The sequence below is a fragment of the Idiotropiscis lumnitzeri genome, chromosome 20 (genome assembly GCF_059441095.1).
Source record: "Idiotropiscis lumnitzeri isolate Australia: NSW breed Sydney's pygmy pipehorse chromosome 20, RoL_Ilum_1.0, whole genome shotgun sequence".
Classification (NCBI taxonomy): Eukaryota; Metazoa; Chordata; class Actinopteri; order Syngnathiformes; family Syngnathidae; genus Idiotropiscis; species Idiotropiscis lumnitzeri.
In genome coordinates this window covers 6143328-6162590 of record NC_142410.1, presented here as the reverse complement: position 1 = coordinate 6162590, position 19263 = coordinate 6143328, and the positions used below count along the sequence as shown (strand labels likewise).

General features: G+C 39.5%; 4 protein-coding genes across 6 annotated transcripts; 2 read left to right on the top strand and 2 right to left on the bottom strand.

Annotated features, from left to right (window-relative positions):
- Positions 1-68: 68 nt before the first annotated feature.
- Positions 69-10656, bottom strand: LOC148317306 (arf-GAP with dual PH domain-containing protein 1). 3 transcript variants are annotated; one of them, XM_088285036.1, is made up of 12 exons: positions 10383-10656; positions 10103-10226; positions 7168-7295; positions 6178-6269; positions 5497-5579; positions 3704-3816; positions 3446-3592; positions 2142-2225; positions 1797-1859; positions 1551-1622; positions 1232-1460; positions 69-805 (listed from the first exon to the last, which is right to left on the bottom strand). In XM_088285036.1, exons 2-12 carry the CDS (start codon positions 10185-10187, stop codon positions 777-779), a joined length of 1125 nt encoding a protein of 374 aa, XP_088141162.1. In that variant the 5' UTR covers positions 10188-10226; positions 10383-10656; the 3' UTR covers positions 69-776. The 3 variants fall into 3 exon arrangements, with proteins under 3 accessions (XP_088141162.1, XP_088141163.1, XP_088141164.1); XM_088285037.1 differs by lacking the exon at positions 10383-10656 and having other exon boundaries at positions 7168-7251; positions 10103-10224; XM_088285038.1 differs by lacking the exons at positions 10103-10226; positions 10383-10656 and adding an exon at positions 9943-9960 and having other exon boundaries at positions 7168-7251.
- Positions 10657-10674: 18 nt separating this feature from the next.
- Positions 10675-11437, top strand: cox19 (cytochrome c oxidase assembly factor COX19). The gene is made up of 3 exons (XM_088285039.1): positions 10675-10839; positions 10985-11096; positions 11185-11437. Exons 1-3 carry the CDS (start codon positions 10758-10760, stop codon positions 11276-11278), a joined length of 288 nt encoding a protein of 95 aa, XP_088141165.1. The 5' UTR covers positions 10675-10757; the 3' UTR covers positions 11279-11437.
- Positions 11438-13825: 2388 nt separating this feature from the next.
- LOC148317304 (hemoglobin subunit beta-1-like) lies at positions 13826-14590 on the top strand. The gene is made up of 3 exons (XM_088284173.1): positions 13826-13993; positions 14072-14294; positions 14377-14590. The coding sequence occupies exons 1-3, from the start codon at positions 13902-13904 to the stop codon at positions 14503-14505; spliced, it is 444 nt and encodes a 147-aa protein (XP_088140299.1). The 5' UTR covers positions 13826-13901; the 3' UTR covers positions 14506-14590.
- An 864-nt stretch (positions 14591-15454) lies between these two features.
- hbae4 (hemoglobin alpha embryonic-4) lies at positions 15455-17542 on the bottom strand. The gene is made up of 3 exons (XM_088284135.1): positions 17243-17542; positions 15808-16012; positions 15455-15666 (listed from the first exon to the last, which is right to left on the bottom strand). The coding sequence occupies exons 1-3, from the start codon at positions 17332-17334 to the stop codon at positions 15538-15540; spliced, it is 426 nt and encodes a 141-aa protein (XP_088140261.1). The 5' UTR covers positions 17335-17542; the 3' UTR covers positions 15455-15537.
- Positions 17543-19263: the final 1721 nt, after the last annotated feature.

The window sequence follows — 19263 nt, the reverse complement described above, 5'->3', positions numbered from 1 at the left end:
GTCACAAAGATTACACTGAAATTAAAAAATATTTCAAAATGCCGGAGTGTACACAGACAACAAACACATTAAAGGTTCATATGTAGGTTTTTATAATAAAACAAACAATTACTGTGATTAAATGATCATCGTGGTTTAAAAAAAAAAATGCAAATAAATAAATAAAACACAGTCCCATCACAATACAATCCTTGAAAGCAGCGGTAACAGTTTCACAATGGGTTAAAGTTCAAGAGAACAAACGAAGGCAACAGCTGTCATATACTGCAAAAGCAACTTTCCCGTGGCTAATTTAAAAGCGACTGATCACTGAGAGTTTATGTGTCTTTAAATGCATAATGGTGGTCAACAGTACTTTGCAGATATTAATTGAACAATGTTTCAATGTCAGTGGTTCAAATGTACCCACATACACGCACACACCCTCAGTCAATAAATTAACAACGCGAGATTTCTCAGCCAGTGCAATTATCACTTCATAATATTAGAGTTAAACCATTCACGAGACAAAATTCCAAGGGAGGCACGACATGTCTCATACAGGTTGCTGCAAAAGTGCCATCTTTGTCCTCACATCAACTTCAGGAGCTTTGAGTCCCACATGTATTTTCCACGTAGCAATGATATCAACCTGTCTAGTGTTATTCCTCATGGTGGTCTACAAATTCGTAGAAACGCCCACAACCTTCCCTTAGTCCACAGTCCACAGTCACGCTGCTTCCGAGCCGAATGAGACCGAGGCCAACTCCGGTTTCACTTTTTTATTTTTTAAGGCCTCATGGTTTGTGTTTAAAATGAGCCTCCACTGCAAAAAAAAAAAAAGTTTAAATGACACAAAATACAAATAACGTGATTAACTCAGTATTCAACATAACAACAAAGTAAATATTATATTATATTATATATTAAACATTGAGTTTCACAACCCATAACATGTCCATCTTGGCTGCGCAAAAAGCCAGAGACAAATTTCTAATGTCAGCCGAGCTAAACTGACTCAAACATTATCATGGGAGAGGCGCTATCAAGCGAAAACACCCACAACCCCCAAAAGGTGCGAGGCCCCTGCTATCATGTCAAAGCCAAAAGGTAAGAATGCTCAGTTAGGGTTGTTTTTTTTTTTTTTGGGCCTACGCACTTCAAATTTCCCCCCTAAAAAATGTCTCCCGAAAGCCTCAAATAGGTTGGTCTAAAAAATATTTCCCTCCTCTCGAGAATAACGTCTGTGTACCTGCGTATTCCTGCGGCCTCATCGGTCGATTGATGACTCTCTGAAATGCCGCGATCCAGTCTCGTTGCTCGGCCTCCGTCTCGCAGGCAAACAGGAACTTCCTGTCCGGCGTGACGATGGTGATGCCGTGATTCCAGTGATAGCCCTGAATGGTTGAGGGCAGGCCAGGCAGAACGGTGTAACTGTTCTCCTTACTGCCGATGAACACTTCGCCGCGGGCGTAGGCGTCCTGGGAGAGAGAGCACGTGAGCACAGTATAAAAAAATAAATAAATAAATGGAAAAAAAATAAAAGAGAGGTTGTGTGTTGTATTATATACCAAGGGGTCTTTAAAATACATCAGTCGTCTATCGTCCATCGTGAACCACCTCTTCTTGAAGCCCTCGGTGTGCTGCGGCCAGCAAAAGTAAACATCAAAAATGTTGCTTGCACGAAAAAAACCCAAAAAAAAACATAATAATATTTGGAGTTTAAAAAACTTCGATGAATGCAGTTGAATAATTTCCCGCAGCACAGCGGACAATCCCTCGTGGCATTATATCCGTGAATCAGCGCCAACACAAACCTTTGGACCCGTTTTCTCCATGAAGCCTTCCTTCATGAAGTTTCGGGTCAATTTTGGCACCAGCTGGAAAGCAACAAAACTAAAGTGAAAAAGAAGCATGAATTAAATATTAAACATGGCTTTTCTAGCTGCGTGCCCACATTTTCCACTTAAATAAAGAACATTTTGAGATTAATATGCAATTTTCAGTGCTGAGGATTTATGAATAATTCAAATGCCAGTTCCTGGACCATCTAGCTTAGAGAGAAAATGATTTAAGTGTAAAAAAAAAAAAAAAAAAAAAATAGCTGCAAAACGCATGAGTTCCAGGAATGCGATTTATCCAATGAAGTCATGCATCCTCACCTCTTCATTACTCGCTCCGGGGAAGGCCACTTGTAGGTAGTGAAACCTGGCCGCTCTGATTGCATTGAACCAGTCGACTATTTCCTGGTAAAAAGAACAACGATAACAAAAGCTTGCATTGAAACGTTCTTGGGAAGGCTTTTGAAATCATTTGCATCGCGTCGTCAAGTGCACTTTGGTTATGAGGATGCTGCATGGTGGGATCGATACCTCACAAAGGAGGCGGAATGAACCCAATGAACTGGATGTGCCGCTACTTGGCCAGCAGAGGGAACAGTGCTCAAAAACAGACAAACGTCTGCCTCCACCTTTGCTCCAATCGAGATTTTAATTTTTTTTACGCTCCATTTGAGGTGTTTATGAAAGAATGACATTAAAATTGTGGATAAGACACTTGTGTGAAAAATGTGACTCAGTGTGTAAAATAGTGTAATAAATATGAGTGGTGTACTCTCATCTGTGAGCTGCTGTGTTAAATGCGTGTCGTTGTTAATATTCATTTTCAAATCCATAATTTGTGTGTCAATTATTATGTGTATGTTTGTGATGACATAAGGGTTGCAATAGTTTTACATTTTTCAATAAAGGTAGTTTTTATTTAATTTTGATTTTTTTTTTATTTATTTAGGTTTAATTAGTTTTGAGAGCAAGACTGTTATATTTTAGTATTTTTTTCCAAAAACACTTAGTTTTTGTTTAGTTTGTATTGGTTTTAGCATTATTTTTTTTTAAATAAATATATATGGAGTTTCAGTGCCAGTGCCAGCTAGTGCGGAATAAAATTAAATAAATAAAAAAAAATCTACTTTTATCTGGAACAAATACAATTAAAATGAATCCTGATATATGTTCGTGTATGGCAGGGCTGGGCAAACTTTTTGATTGGCGGGCCACAATGGGTTCTAAAATTTGACAGAGGGGCCGGACCAGGAGCAGATAGATGGAGTGTTTTGGTAACCTCACCTCATCGGAGAAAAAAAAAATACATTTAATTTTAAATGAAAATGAACAAAAGCATTACAACAATATATATATCTTTGAAAAATCACATTATTTAGAAAATAAAACATTAACAAGGTTAATTCATTTCATTTTTTTCAAGTTTGGCGGGCCGAATTAAAACGTTGAATGGGCCGCATGTAGCCCCCGGGCCGTAGTTTGCCCACACCTGATGTATGGTGTTAATACATTTTCGCTGTAATTCTGTTTAGTTTTAATCACATGAACATAAGATAAGCATTTTTGTATTCATTTTGTGAACGCAATTATGTTTTTCAATTTTAAGTTTTAGTCATTTCACAAACCTTCGCGTCGCTGTGGTAGACAAAAATGTTCCTTGTGCTGTTGTCTTTCAGGTAGGTGATCTGCAGGCCGCATGGATTGCCAATCTTGGCCGGTTGGAAGGTGGCATTGAGGGTTTCGATTTTCATAACCGCCTTGGGATCCCTGGCCTTGCAATTAATCGACACAAAAAAAACAAAAAAAAACAGCGTCATCACTTTTGACACTCCTGACAATGAAGCACGCGTGTCCTTAGAATTAAAAAGTCAAACATTACTCACATCCTGCTTGTTGAAGTATTTGAGCGCCCCCTCCCTCTCGGACAGGATGAACTTTCGGCTGAGGAACTGACCGTTGTCTCGTCCTCGTTTCCATAGAAACCCCTCGCGGTATCCTGAGCGGAGAAGAAAAAAGGAAAGTGTTGGAGTAACGCGGGGCTAGGAGAACAGTGACATCTTGTCCCCGAGCGAGAAGGGCAGAATTTGAAAAGGAGGTGCAAGACGCAGATTGTCTCTCTGCCAGATCATTTCCCTGTTATTAATATTCTGTTCTATTTTAAGCACGCAAGCTTCCGCTTTACTCTATTTTGGCCAAAGGCTCAGATTATGTTGTCTCCATTTCTTGTGATAATCTTCTATTTCCGTCTGGAAATGCTTTCTCGTCTATTTCTCTGTCATGAATTGGAGGACGCCTCTGCAACAAAAAGAATTTACTCTTTTGTGACTCAGCACAACACGCTTTTAATTAAACATGTCTCTTTATACTATTGTGATACGAATAATTGCGTATTAAAGAACAAAGAGAGATATCAGCGTCATTATGATGAAATGGAAATATGCATCATAAAGCATCACTTAAGGACAGAGAAACTTCGGTTTGATTACCCGCAGTGGGTTTATCACTTCAAGCAAAGCCATTAGCGTCCATTATGAATCGTCTGCAAATTCGGTTAATGGGACATCTGACATTTGAGGATCAAATATTGAGTAGCTTTATCGGCATTCGCTTTTTTTGCATCAAAATCCAGGCATGTACGATAAATGACAGCATGGTAATTGCATGTCTTCTGTTCTCCCGCCCTGCTGCTCCCATTTCCATTTCCTTCTTTCCCTTGCTTTTGTCTTCTTGTCCTAAGCACCCATTTTGCTGTGCGTGCATGCTCTTGTGGGTGGGTGGTCTACAGTGCACGCGGCACGTGCCCGCGATGAGCCTTTGTGTCTGCGACTTTCTGACATGAAACATTCGCCTCGGCTGGCATTGCCTCTTCAATCAATTGCCCTCGTTGTCCCCACCCACGACTCCTTCCCGCTCCACTCTTCGTCTACTTTGCTCCTCTGCGTTTACAATCAATGCTGATATTGGCCAACCGCCGAGGCCGGGTTACTGCCAATAGGCTATCTCAATCAATCTTGAAAGACACACGCACACGCAAAGGCGGACAGATGCAACTTGACGCACTCTGCATATAATGTGTGTGCGTGTGTGTGTGTGCTTGTAGATGGTTTTCAACTGTAACAAAGGATAGATGAGGTCACTACAGGCCAATGAGAAAGCAGATGCATGCATTACATGCTCCTCACGCACACACGATATTTGCTAACATGTGTTGCAGTAGACATGTTTATAGCTATATGTGGGAACTGTAAAGCTAAACTTCAAATAAACATTTTCCTTTTCCCGGGCAATAACAGGTGATGCCACCGGGAGATTGTTATAACTTTTACTGTGACATCTGATACCAACTTGATGCAGTAGTCACCGAAAATATGTTTATATTATTTAACTCATTCACTACCAGTCAAGTAAAAAAAAAAAAAAAAGCATTTTTGACGTATTTAGTCGTCAATGGCAGTAAACGAGTTCATATTATCGTGAAATAGAATCTGGGCAAATGTAATGACTTTGTCATAGATTTATCTATAATAGATATGTGATACTCTCTGGAGATGAGAAAATAAAAACTTTGAATATTATCTGAGGAAATATGACTAGATGTGTATTTCATCCTGCAATAAATCAACGTGTCATATCTCAAAAAAAAAAAAAAAAGCCAAAGTGATTTTTTTTTCCATACCTGCAATGTAAGGTTCTTGCTTCTCTATGAACTCAAATTCATTCCTTTCGTACTTGGCACGGATCCATTGCTCTCTTAACATCCTGGAAACACAATGACAGCTCTTGTGGTAAGAGATGTCAACCAATCAGAGTGAAGTGACCGAGAGGCAAAGTAAAAGTAGTTCTGGTAATGTGCGCTAAAGGGCAACTTCATGAGAGAGAATGGCAGAATCAAATGAGGATTAATGTAGCGTTGTAGTGATGATGTAATGACAAAGAGCTAAATCATAAAAAAAAAAAAAAAACACTTTCGGCTAAACAGGGTAAAGCACTTCCTTCACCTTTTGGAGGGCGTCAATTATCCATAGATTTTTTGCAATAGCAAAGGCTCACCGAAAAGCATGTGACCTTTTGTGACATATAAGAGGAAGTTCCGCATGTAGTCCTCAAGTAAGAAATAATGTCAGCATCCTCATTTTAGTGGTTATTGAGCAAGTCGGGACTATTCTAAGACAAAAATAAATAAAGACATTCCTTATTTGACCTAACTCTTTCATTTTTTTTTTAAAAAACATCACACATGATTTTTACACACATTCCTGTATAACATTCATATAAGGACGTCATTTACCGTATTCATAGAGTCTATGGAATGCCAGAGCTTCTCTGCCTTCATTCATTTGACTATTTTGTTACTTACTTGCAGTCAGTATGTGTTGGTCTATAGTAGAAAGCGGGAACATTCTGCTCATATTTGGCTTTTGCTACATTGTTTCCCAAATCTGCCATCAGCTGAAAGACACAAAACAAAGTAGTGGTAGAGAAAGCATAATTAACATACGTATTTTGTACTCTTCCAGCAAATTAATCTCATTGCGTCATCGAGCCATTAATTTTCTGTACGGCTTGACTTCATTAGGGCGCACGCCCCGGACTGGTTGCCAGTCACAAAAGAAGCGCGTTTCGGAATGTGGCAGGAAAACGGAATACACACGAGCGCCACCATCCTCCAACAAGATCATTTTGAGTCAAATTTGAAAAGCACAACAACAACAAAAATCTAATGTCCAAAAGGTAGACAAATCTATGCATACAATATTTCTTTTCTGAGGAATCCTACTAAATAATTCATGGCAATGACTGTTGAATGTGAGCTAGTATTAAATACACACCCCATATCATTTTTCCCTTTCCCCCCTGAGTAGGTGGCTCAAAAAATGTTTCTGCTTCATGATTAGTCATCAGGGACTTATTTTTGAAAATTCAGGTTGATTTGAAGTCAAAACGATTGACAGTTTTAAAGGGCATTCTTTTTTTTTTTTCTTATATTGATTTGACTCAAATAAAGAAAATAGCAATTAAACCCGTGTGGCAACAATAAATATTCTCTGGATCCAAAACCTCCTTGACAACATCACTATATTATTCTAGCCATTCTGCTTTTAACTTTAGCCCTCCCTCCACCTCCCGTTTATTGCTATCCCACATCTTAACCTTCGCTGAATGACTCACAATATTAACACAAAGCACTCCCCAAGGTCTTTCCCGCTTGCTCACACTTCCCAAAATGTGCAGATTTGAAAGGAGACACATTGTGCAAAATTGACTTTTTGCCTACTTTCGATGTGGATAACGCGTGCAAGCTCGCACGTCTACCAGCTGTCCTTTACGTTGGCTATGAGCGCCTCACCTCCACATCACTCGCTTCCCACGTGTCCTGAATCGACTTGACCCTGCTGATGTGCGGGATGCTGCGGTGAAGGAGCGAGCAGGCCTGGCAAACAAACACACCCAGTGTCAGTGATGCCCAGTCTGGCTCTGCAGGCAGAAGACAAAAGGAGGGGAAGGGAAATGAAAATGAAAGGTTTGCAGCAAGTAAACAAGCAGGGAGATTGAAGGCCAGTAAGTTTTCCGGAGAAGAGGAGAAATGAAAATGGGAGAAGAAGAGGAATGGATGAGTTACTGTAAGATTTCAGAGTACAGATCCATTTTAAAGCACAAATTTAACAATGCGTCTGTTCAAAAAAAGCACGGGAGCATAGCAAAATGTAATTTTCAGGAAATCCTGTTCAGCTTGCAAACAGGCAACAGATCTTCTGAAATTAGATGAACAGAAGTAGACGACGGCAGTTTCATCCCCAGATCACAGCTTCATCTCGTACGTTCGCCTTTCATGCGTCATTAGAATTTCAGCATCATTTATTTTGAATTCATTGTGTCAAAAAAGCGATTTCCCCCGATATGAGACTTTCTGAGCCTCACGAGCAGTGAGCGAAATTTTTTTCGGAGGCCAACGCGACACAGCAGCAGAAGCGCCTGTGGGTGTTGAGCAAAGGTACACTTAGAGCTTCTTTGATTCTGCCCACGTCAACAAAGCTTATGAGGGATGTAATGCGTCGTGAAGCAGAGCGCCAGACGTTAAGACACGCTGCACTTGAGAATGCAGATATTAACTCGAGTGCCACAAATAAGATCACATGCAAGAGCAGTATTAAATATGATGCCTTTACACTATTATAGACGCATGGTGAGAGACAACCATAAAGTATTCAAAGAAATCGTCTGTTTGTCTAAGAAAGGTATTCCAATATCTTATATATCAGTGTTGTTAAAAGTGAAGAAAATTTGCCAGAAACATGAAGTCGACGCTCATAATTTGCCTTCGCGGGCCACATAAAATGCTGTTGTGGGCCACATCTGGCCCCCGAGCCTTGAGTTTGACACCTGTGGACTAGAAGAAAACTTTTTACGCTGTTATTGGTAGGGCCCGATCAATTCATAAGCCAGCTCTTTTAAAATTGGCAAAAATGGGCCGATTTCAGTTTTGGTTTGAACTTGACGGGCACAGCGGAATGTAAACAAAATACTTCCAGGGCCTGTCGTTGATTTGTTAGCTAGTCGAGATCAAGAGTGGGCAAACTTTTTGATTGGCGGGCCACAATGGGTTCTAAAATTTGACAGAGGGGCCGGACCAGGAGCAGATGGATGTAGTGTTTCGGTAACCTCACCTTATTGGAGAAAAAAAATAATAACATAAATAACATTTAATTTTAAATGAAAGTGAACAAAAGCATTACAACAAAAAAAACCCACAGTACTTAGAAAATAAAACATAAACAAGGTTTATTCATTTAATTTTTTTCAAGTTCAGCGGGCCGTATCAAAACATTTAACGGGCCGCATATGACCCCCGGGCCGTCGTTTGCCCACCCCTGGTCTAGACGGATCCTCAAGCATCGCATAAAGACGCTATGCAAATGAACCTGATATCAATGTGATGCCTTGTCTCCTGTGACTTAGCGCCAACCACCCCCCACCGCCGCCTTCCCAGAATGCAAAACACGAACGTGTAAATAACATATCAACTACATCTTGCGCAACACCTGGCTGCACACAGACATTCAGAGCAGCGGTTACCAGGGTAACGCTCTGTTATACATTTGATGTCACTCATCCGTCTGCAAGCTGCCGATACAGGTTGAAAACTCGTCTTTATGAATCCATCCTTCAAATATGTTTACTGCTTGTCCTCGTTAGAGTCGGCGCCGAGTTGGAGCCTATCCCGGCTTCTGTCACATATAAACGCTAAATTCAAGTTAGAGCACGGGGAAAAATAAGGATGGATTTTGTGAATTTTACACCCCAGGGCTGGTTCTACAAAGCTCCCCTATTTTGAGTTTCCACAGATTTTGCATCCAAATCAACGAGAGTGAGTCTGGCTCCAGATTTGCTCTGATCCAGCCAGTCCTCAGAGGAACCATAGCAAGCATCTCGGGCGGGCTCGCCTCCAAGTGCCGGCCGGGCATTCGGCCCATCCTGGAACATTTGTGGCCGCTTTGGCTTCGTACCACTTAAGGGAGAACAGTGGCGGAGGTACAGGAGACAACGAATATTTGGTGGGTTAAAGAAACGCATAAATTGGGAGCAATGAGCTTGCTTGTGGAGCGGCGTAAGAATATGTCAGAATGCGCCGCAAAAAGATGCTCAGGTGTTTGCTTACTGTTCTTAATTTGATGCGTTAATATTTACGACCTTAGTCATTTTTGTACAAACATAAATTGGAATTATGACATTTTGAGGTCACAAAAGTAGCACGCTGAGGCCACTCAAGAAATACGTTGCTCATTCGATTTACATTTACGGCCTGAGTACTTTTTTTTCCCACACCAACATTTGCTGTAATTATGATTTAAGCAACGCCGTCGGTTTAGCGTTCCAATCTGCAAATTATGATTAAATAACCACTGTAGTAACATAAACTCAGGACCTTTCCGTATTGTTCCATCTCTCACGCAAAATGAATTAGACTAATGTTTGCACGCTACAACATGATGCCAGCATTCATCTCATATGGACACACACACACACACACTCTAGCAGGAACAAAGCAGGTTCATGAGAGGACAGTTCATGTCTGGTCTGCACACACTGACCCACTGTGACAACACACACGCACTGATTATACCTTTAATACGTATGACTAAGTCCAGAATCTCTTATTAGCTGCTCCCCGTCCTTTAATTGAGATGGCTCTTTTTCACTAATATGCACAACCATCAAAAAAAATCTGACAGTGAGTACATTGTGTCAAAAGGTGCATCGTGGTTAAGAACGACTTGGCTTACCTGGGTTTCCGCAGTCCGCACACGTCTCGTTGTCCGGTCTGGCTAGCACGTCTTGCAGGAGCCGGTTGTTCCCCTCCGGTTCCATGGTAAGCGTTCTCGAACTCGACACAATCACATTCGCCGACTGGAGGCAAACAGCAGAGCATCACCTGCCTGTGGTTCAGATTTTCTCTCTCTCTCTCTCTCTCTATCTCTCTCTCTCTCTCTCTCTCTCTCTCTCTGTCTCTCTCTCTCTCTCTCTCTCTCTCTCTCGCTTGCTCGCTGTCTCTGTCTCACTCACAAAAATTGCATCTGTACCAAATCAAAATATGATCTTGAAGTTTGCTTAAAAAATAAAAAAAAAACTGAATTTGGATTTTTTTTGGAGTTGTTGTTCGTTTGTTTGTCCAGTCTAGTTTTGTTACCGTAAGGAGCGGGTGTTAAATAGCAGTTAAATAGCTCTACTTTCTTTTAAGACTACACCGTCATGTTTAGGGTAATGTACTAAAATAAAATACGAGTCTTTTTCTCAACAAATGTAACCCAGAGTTTATGGCCGGTCATCGGTTTTGCTAGTCTCGACTAAAATGCCTGCGAGTGTCTGTTGTGACGTCATAATCTTGCGCAACACGTCACAGCTGCGACCATTCCTCCCGTCGTCTTTTAAAAACAAAACATGTCGACCGCGATGAATTTCGGGTCGAAGAGTTTTAAACCTCGACCTCCTGACAAAGGGTCGTTCCCATTGGATCACTTTGGTGCGTTGCACGTCGTTTAACGAGATTTAATGTTGTCTTTCTCCTATAATGTTTATTTTCGCGACTCGACACTAATCGTGTGATGCCAGCAATAGTAGGTCGTGTGTTTAAATATCATAGTTATTGCTTCTTATTTGGATTACAGGAGAATGCAAAGCCTTCAAGGAGACATTCATGAAATGTTTGCGAGACAGCAGCTTCGACAATTCCAAGTGCCGACTCCAGTCCAAAGCTTACCTAGAATGCCGTATGGAACAGTGAGTTTTAATGTTCATTTTTACTTTACTTTACTCATTGAAATAAATTAAACGTTGACTTTCTATTTGCTTTCTTCTCGCATCGCAGTCAACTCATGACTAAGGAACCACTTGAAAATTTGGGATTCAAAGACCTGGCAGATCCTCCTTCCGGCCAGGAAAACAAACATTGCCCTCATTGACGTGGCACGATTCCACAATGCTGAATCTAAAGACTTGTGTGTTGGAACGTGTTCCAGAAGTGTGCAATCAAGATTGATAGAATGTTCCAGGATTGTAAATAAAATATCCGAGATGTTTTGACATGCTGTTGCTAATTAAACCTTTTGTATTTAAATCTAGCTGTGCTTGAATATCTGTCTCACTGACTTCAGAACTAAACTGGGATGGATACAGCGTTTGGAAATGGGAATTCTGGGAAGTAGTGGAGACCCAGATGTGCACATGACATGCTAGCATTTAAAAGGGCTTATCGAAAATATAACATAAGAAATACGGTTCCTACATATCTGTTTTTGTAGTTAGGTAGCCAGATGAGAATTTGTGTTGCTAGGAAATGTTACAGGTGCTTAGTGCAATAAGCGAAGCTGTGTTAATATTAAAACGAAGCCAAATCAAGACCCGCCCATATCTTGCAAGCGGAAGACACCCTCTTCTGAGCCCGTTGATGTCAGCAACAGAAGATAAGCACCTAACTTTGCTTTTTGCATTTTTTATTTTAATTGGCACAAAAAATGTCTCTGGAGACTTGTCAGCATTTTGCTGAGATCCTTTTTTTTTTTCTCTAAAATGCAACTTATCTATTATTTTGGTCAAATGAAATGTTTGACTCATCAGTAAATAAAACTTTATTTTTTTTTTTTTATTCCGGTCTGGCCTACCTATTTTTCCATTCATTTTTTTTTTTGTTTGCGTCTTTTTGTGTAGCCTCTATACTATAATTCATAAAATGAAAAGAACATTGTGATATGGTCACTTCTACATTTGTTCACTTCGTACAGGAAACATGGGTGGGTCAAAATAAAGATGCAATAATATAATAATGTATGTATATACATATACATATATATATATATATATATAATTTTAACAATGTATAATTGTCACACCACTACTGACAATGCAAATTTTCAACTGCTTCCGTATCGATTATTTGTTGACACATATGGTTTTAGCGACCTTAAATAAATGTGGCGGTCTAATCATGCAGCCTTTCACAATCTGCAAAGCATTTTTATTACTCGCACGCAGTTACCACATCAATTAAAATATGGCCATATATGTCATTTTTCTTCAAATGTCTCTTGTGTGCTGTTTCTGTCCACTTTGTTGCCGTCAAACCACAATTTCCAAAGAAAAAAAAAAAAAACGAACCTGCTCACAACCTTGTGGTATCTTTGAAACAAAAACATGTGTGAATTTTGGCAGTGGATTCGTGGGCGGAGGGGGGCGCTCCTGAAGATAACACCAGTGTGGTTTCTTGAGATAACTCAAACATGAAAAGCCTAAAGATGTATTTGAATATTTTTAGTTAATTAATTAAATAATTATATATATATGTATATATATATATATATATATATATATATATTCATTAAAATAATCAGATTTGTTGAAAACTATTATTTGAAATCGTCAAGAGATGATAAACATTGTCGACTGTTGCAGTCATATAAAGAACAGAATAGAAAAGCTTGAATGTTTGAAACAATGTTTTTATTTCAACTGTTTCCACCCGCACAACCTAAAGCACGTTATTATTTCTTGATTTGTGCGTCTCATGTATTAGAGTTATTTACTTGCATTCCTGAACAGACGAACATGTTGCAATTAGTATGAAAGTTACTAATTAATTCCTGTGAATTAAAAATGATGAAGATTTTTAGTGCACAGTGCACATTACGGCATGAGATGATGCCGGATGGAATTTGAGACTAATACGCTAATGGCGGCATAATAAATTAGTACTGAAATCCACACATACAGTTTATAAACACACACACACGACTTCCTTCCAGTCAGTTTATGGTGGACTAATTTTGATTTCATTTAATTGACTTTAATATATATATATATATATATATATATATATATATATATATATATATATTAGGGCTGTCAAAATTATAGCGTGAACTCAAAATTATTTTTTTTGTACGCGATTAAATATTTTAACTCAGTTAACTCAATTCTATTTAGTTCAAAAATGAATTTGCATATCTTGCAAAGCCAAATTCAAACACTGTACCATATTAGCAGTACATGTTTAGCACATCATCAACACCAAGCCTGAGTTACCACTGGGCCTGGCAAACCAACACTGCTGGAGTGTGGTGCTTACAACTAAATGGACTGTGGAAATTTTGAAGAAAAATTCCCATAAAGATGACTCCATTTTGATTTTATTCAAGGAAATTCAAGAACGCTATTAGAACAGTCTTTGATTTAAAATACACTTGGTGTTTTTACATTAATTCCAAGATATTTTTCAAGTAAATACCTGTTAAAAGCTTCACAAAAATAATAGAAAAAAATCAATTGCAATTAATTAGTTAAAAAAAATTCATCTTTTGACAGCACTAATAGATATGCATTATATGTATATAAAAAAAGGCTGTGTGGAAGCATGGAGAAAGTTCTAGAAGTCTCCACGGTCTATCTGACGCTCTCCATCTCCAGCCTATCATAGCGGCTTCTCCTCAAGGGTGGGGAGGCCCTGGAGACGTTTAAATAGACCACCTCGTCACTCTCAAACTCTATTCAGCTTTTTCTCTTCAAGCCTGAAGCAAACAAACAAGCGGCAACATGGTTGTGTGGACTGACCAAGAGCGTGCTGCCATCAGCAGCATCATGGGCGGCCTGATCTACGAGGATGACGGCCCCAAGGCTCTGACCAGGTAGGACCAGGACTTGATTGTCGATGCGTGCAAACTCCAATCCTTCTGAACCTCATCACGCTTTTGTCGCTCTTGCAGGTGCTTGATCGTTTACCCCTGGACCCAGAGGTACTTCGGCGCCTTCGGCAACCTCTACAACGCCGAGGCCATCAAGAACAACCCCCAGATCGCAGCTCACGGCACCAAGATCCTGCACGGTCTGGACCGGGCTCTGAAGAACATGGACAGCATCAAGGAAACCTACGCCGAGCTGAGCGTGCTGCACTCCGAGAAGCTCCACGTGGATCCCGACAACTTCAAGGTAAATAATAGCATCGATTTTGAAGAGGTTGGCAAAAATCGGTAAACTCAATCGTGTTGTTTTATTTGTGCCGTCCGTGTAGTTGCTGGCTGACTGCTTGACCATCGTCATTGCCGCCAAAATGGGAAACAACTTCAACCCTGACATTCAGGCCGCCTGGCAGAAGTTCTTGTCCGTGGTCGTGTCCGCCCTGGGAAGGCAGTACCACTAAATCCAGACGCTCGAAATGGGGATTCGACATGTGTTTCCATATGTTTATCTTCTCCAAAAAGAAATAAAAGCCCACTAAAGCAAAATGGTGGAATTGTTTCTTTTATATCCTGGCGAGTAGAATGCATTCTTAAAAATGTTTTTTTTTCCCTCTTGTCCATCCTTCTACATGACCAACCTAGAAATCAAATATCAGAGAAAAAGTATTCTTTAAATATATAAATATGTTTTTTTTGAAAATATTGTCATTTCAAAAGTAATAGTTTGGCTCTGAAGTCAGATCTCAACATCCACCCAACCATGCTTAAATTTTTTTTTAGCCAGCTTGAGGAAGATAAAAAATAGTGAGTGACGTGACTTATCTAAAATGACCTCATCAGGATAATTTGTCTGACATTGGCTGAACCTAAAACACCTTTTCTCGACTTAAAGATCCAAATAATTACAAATGAAAATTAAAAAAAAAACTTCCCTGTGCATTATTTTTTTTTCAGCTTAGACAAATAAAAGCTGGTGATTTTTAGGCTGGCCCAAGACAGCGGATTCACAAATTTATTAGTCGAGCACAATTTGTGCATTCAAAGTACATTTGCATAGAATTAGAAGGCAAGTAAAATTATTCCATAAAGCAGGAGGAATTATAATTCATTATTGAAAGTGAGGTGTGCAGATAAAATATCTTTAATTACCAAACCTCGATTTATAGATGGAGGGATGTTAAAAAAAATAATAAAAAAAATAAATATAAAAATAAAAATTGCTAACCCAATCAGCAACACCGAAGAGTGTTAAAAGTTTGAAGGTGTGGATATTTGCGTCGTTTGAATGCGTGTTGCAGTAAATACTGGCTTCTGTGCTCACTCCACAATATTGCATAATTTATTTTTATAATATTAATCATGATAAAAACGCATAGCCCGGTTTTCAGAATGAAAAGTACATCCATCATGTTATTTTCACATCTTTTATTATAACAAATACATACATAAATACTGTACATTGAAAGTTTTGCATGCCGCACGTAGGCCGAATCTCATCTGTACTTCTCAGCTAGCACTGCGGCAAAAGCCGACAGGTACTTGTCCATTGCGGCGTGCAAAACCTCGGTAAAATCTTCGCCCATGTGAACAGCCAAGGCGACCAGCATACAGTGGGAGAAATGCTGCGGGAGAAGATGAGGAAAAAAGGAGTGAACTAAAACAATGCACAGGCGCAAAATAAAATCTCATTCCGACTTCATGCTTGATGCCACAAAGCGTCTACTCTAAACCGTTTCGTAATTTTCATTTGGTTTTACGAGCACCTTGAAGTTTGACGGGTCTATCCGCAGCAGGTAGGCGTGCAACGTCTGCAACGGGGCCAGCGTCTCCGTCAGCTTGCTGATGTTTTGGGCCCCCTCGGAGATGGCTTGAACGATCTTCCTCCCGTGGGTGAAGAGGTGATCGGAGCCTGGGCTGATGTCTAGGTGGGAAAAGTACGTCTTGCTGCCGGGAAAGGTCGTAAACATTCTGTAATTCACATTAGACATATAAAAAAATAAATACATATTTTTTTCTCTGAGACATATAAACAATTACTACGAGGATATTAAAACTTTCGGGTTGCGCATGTCTGGCACAACGCTCAATGCAAGTCTACGCTGGGGTGGGCTAGACTAAGTTTTGGTATTTTTGCAGACCTGAATAAGCAGGTGCAGCGTGGTGCATTTTTAAAAAAAAAAGGGCGTGACTAGCCTGTTTTATTGGCCGCCAATCAAAACGACGCCTCTCATTTCTTTTAATTGAAGCGTGACAGGCAAAACACAAAAAGACAGACAAAGAAAAAAAATTAATAAATTGCGTGACCTGCGGCAGGTCGAGGCATGCAACGTCTGTTGAGAAGGAATTGCGATAACATTCACCACACATGAATCTGCCTGCCTAAATTTTGATCAAATTCACCAGAATCACCTTACACTTGTACCAATTATCAGAAACGGTCCAAGCCTTAATTGGAAAAAATAAATAACACATTTAAAGAGGCCACAGGGATGTATGATTGGGAATACAAATGCGGCAAAAACTATTATAACCATTTATTTTCATACAATATGTTCAGTTTCTGTTAAAGATGCTAACGGAAGGCGCCACCAAAGTCGTACGCCTGCGAAACTAAAAATGATCTCAGCGACTGCTGTTAGCATTGATGCTAATGCTAGCACAGCATGGCATTTGTCCCGGCTAGACCGCCAACATTTTAGACCACATGAAAAGCTGTTCGAGCAACTAGTTTTTTTTTTTTTTTTGTGTAATGTGAAACCTGAGTAGTGAACTACTTTGCTGCACTAGTAACACTACAAGGCTCATTTAGTAAGGATGTGTAGTATGCTAGTAGCCTCCTTCAAGGATTTCACAAAAATGCTCAAGCTGCTTTTCATAAAGCCATTTAGTATTTATTTAATGCACTTAAAATTAAGTTCGAGGAGGCTTACGCTCTCAACTACATGCTACTAGTGAGCCAAAACTGTGACCTAGATAACTCTACTAGTAGCCTACTATAGTGAAATTCTTTGAATTAGCATCAAGTGTTTCACAAGCATCCAAAAGCTGACTTTTCGAGGTCCGTTTCTTCCATAGGGTAGTTTGAATTTTTGTGTTCAGTCTATAAATGTGTTATAGACTATTTAGTCAACATCGATATTCTCTTTTCCAATATTGTATCACACAATTTTTATTGATTTGGATAAGGTTTGAACCTACCGAAGAAGTGCATCTCCGCCGATGTATTCCGCCACGGGACTCAGTTGCCCCCACACACGTTCAAGTAGCTCTTTCTCCTTCTTAGACAGCATTGCGAGCTACTGCACATGAGAAAAAAATAAAGTGGTCCACAGCTGGCTTTCAAAGAGCAAAAAAAAAAAACTAACAAAAAAAAAAAAAGGTAATAAACCGTTTTATCACAACACAAAGTAAAAGATATCATAAAGAGAATGAATTATTTTCCTTCTTTCCGGCGTAGTGGTAAAGAGTGCACAGTAGTGGGGGTGTTTTCCCTCGCTTGTTATCGGAGAACAACATGTGGGTGTGGGCTGCATACCTCCTCGCTATCTTCTGCCTGATGTGCATCATTTGCATACGTCTTCCATATTGTGAATATGACACAAAGTGGCAGCTGGAGTGGAGCTTCCATAGCGGATGGCGCCTCCGCTTGCCGTGGGGTTTATGCGATTGATCTCAGTTCTAAGAACATGTGCACGCAACATTGCAGGTGTTTATTGTAATCCCCCCTCAAAAAAAAAAAAAAAAATCCAGTTGACTTGTAGCAGTTATAGTTCACTTTATTTTTCTTGGTCTTATTTTATTAGATCACAACATCCTGACATTTGGAACAGGGGTGTGTAGACTTTTTATATGCGATATTGATGAACAAAAAAGCAATTTTCTGTGACATTCACACCCATTGACAGTTTAGACGCAAACCCCAGACAGGGAAGGCGCAACGGAGATTTGAACCCGACTTAAAACTGCGAGGCGGACTTGTGATCCGTAAATTGTGTGTTTATGACTGTGTAATAAATATTGACATAATTCCCCTTAACTGAGCACAACTTTACCCGATCGGTTATTTCTTCAACTTATTATTTGCTCTTACCTGTGAAATAATAAATAAATGTGCATTCATGACTGAGTGAGCAGTTTGCAGGAGCATTGAATTTATATCTCAAACCAGCATTCAAGTGCCGCAGGAAATTTGCAACACCTCAAACAAAAAATTTTTTTCCCTTAGAGTGGGAAGAGAAGAAAAATAATACATGCAAAGCAGAAATTGTGCAAAGTAACTATTTTTCCGGAGAAGCTTTTCTCAGATAACATTCTGGAGTTGCCGCTATCTACAGAAGCTGCACGGGGGGAGGTTGCGGGGGGGCAACCGATGGGTGTGAGACGCACAGACGGCTTCTGATACCGCTCGACGGTCTCGTGACGTGACGTTTATGAGTGCACGGTCCCACTTTATCTAATTTTCACACAGCATTTATACAGTGAGTCAGGAGTTTTGGTGTCAATATTTGCTGAGCTCATGCCGTGTCTTATAATTTTTTGTACTCTGTTCCTTTGATAATTAAAAAAAAAATAAAAAAAAAACACAAATATAAAATTAAATGAAAACACAATCATATAGTATCATTTCATTCATTTATTCCTAAATAAAAATGCTTGAGCTTGGCCTCAGTGTCTCTGGTGAGCTACAGCCTATCAGCTACCACATCTCAGGGGCACATGAGAACAAGCAACCAGTTTATGTTCACATCTACCGTATGAACAATTTAGAGAAGGGATAGGGACTCATTGTGAAGCCATCGGATTTATTTTTAAAATTGTTTAATTATTTGCGGCTCTGTACCTTTTTTTTTTTTTTCCCAATATTTAAAAAAATAAAAACGTTAAGGGCTTTCTTTATTTTCTTTGCTTTGGGTTTTTCATGAAAAATGTTGGGCATTTAACAAATTTTTGTATATATTAAAAAAAAAAAAGAATTTTTCAAATGCATTTTAATGGCTGTCAACTATATGCAGATTTTACTATTCATTGCCACAAATTTGCCCTGCTGTATAGTTTAAATTGTAATATCACAATTTACCACTAGATGGCAGACGTGTCTTAATTGCGCTTGCACCAGGTCTTATACTGTTAGATGTAATTTGCGAATAGGCCTAATAAATTTTGCAGATTTGGAATGATAAGCGGGATCAAATTTTGAGTCAGCTGATCTTTGTGGGAAA

Bases quoted from the DNA above. Each gene is read 5' to 3' on its own strand.
- LOC148317306 (XM_088285036.1), bottom strand. From the start codon at position 10,187: ATGGAACCGGAGGGGAACAACCGGCTCCTGCAAGACGTGCTAGCCAGA. The intron at 3,817-5,496 runs GTATGGAAAAAA...TTCTCCGCTCAG, and splicing joins GCAAGAACCTTACATTGCAG to GATACCGCGAGGGGTTTCTA. The intron at 2,226-3,445 runs GTTTGTGAAATG...TCTTTTTACCAG, and splicing joins TCTACCACAGCGACGCGAAG to GAAATAGTCGACTGGTTCAA.
- hbae4 (XM_088284135.1), bottom strand. From the start codon at position 17,334: ATGCTGTCTAAGAAGGAGAAAGAGCTACTTGAACGTGTGTGGGGGCAA. The intron at 16,013-17,242 runs GTAGGTTCAAAC...TGTGAATTACAG, and splicing joins GGCGGAGATGCACTTCTTCG to AATGTTTACGACCTTTCCCG. The intron at 15,667-15,807 runs GTGCTCGTAAAA...CTTCTCCCGCAG, and splicing joins TAGACCCGTCAAACTTCAAG to CATTTCTCCCACTGTATGCT.
- cox19 (XM_088285039.1), top strand. From the start codon at position 10,758: ATGTCGACCGCGATGAATTTCGGGTCGAAGAGTTTTAAACCTCGACCT. The intron at 10,840-10,984 runs GTGCGTTGCACG...TTTGGATTACAG, and splicing joins GTTCCCATTGGATCACTTTG to GAGAATGCAAAGCCTTCAAG. The intron at 11,097-11,184 runs GTGAGTTTTAAT...CTCGCATCGCAG, and splicing joins CTAGAATGCCGTATGGAACA to TCAACTCATGACTAAGGAAC.
- LOC148317304 (XM_088284173.1), top strand. From the start codon at position 13,902: ATGGTTGTGTGGACTGACCAAGAGCGTGCTGCCATCAGCAGCATCATG. The intron at 13,994-14,071 runs GTAGGACCAGGA...TCGCTCTTGCAG, and splicing joins GGCCCCAAGGCTCTGACCAG to GTGCTTGATCGTTTACCCCT. The intron at 14,295-14,376 runs GTAAATAATAGC...CCGTCCGTGTAG, and splicing joins TGGATCCCGACAACTTCAAG to TTGCTGGCTGACTGCTTGAC.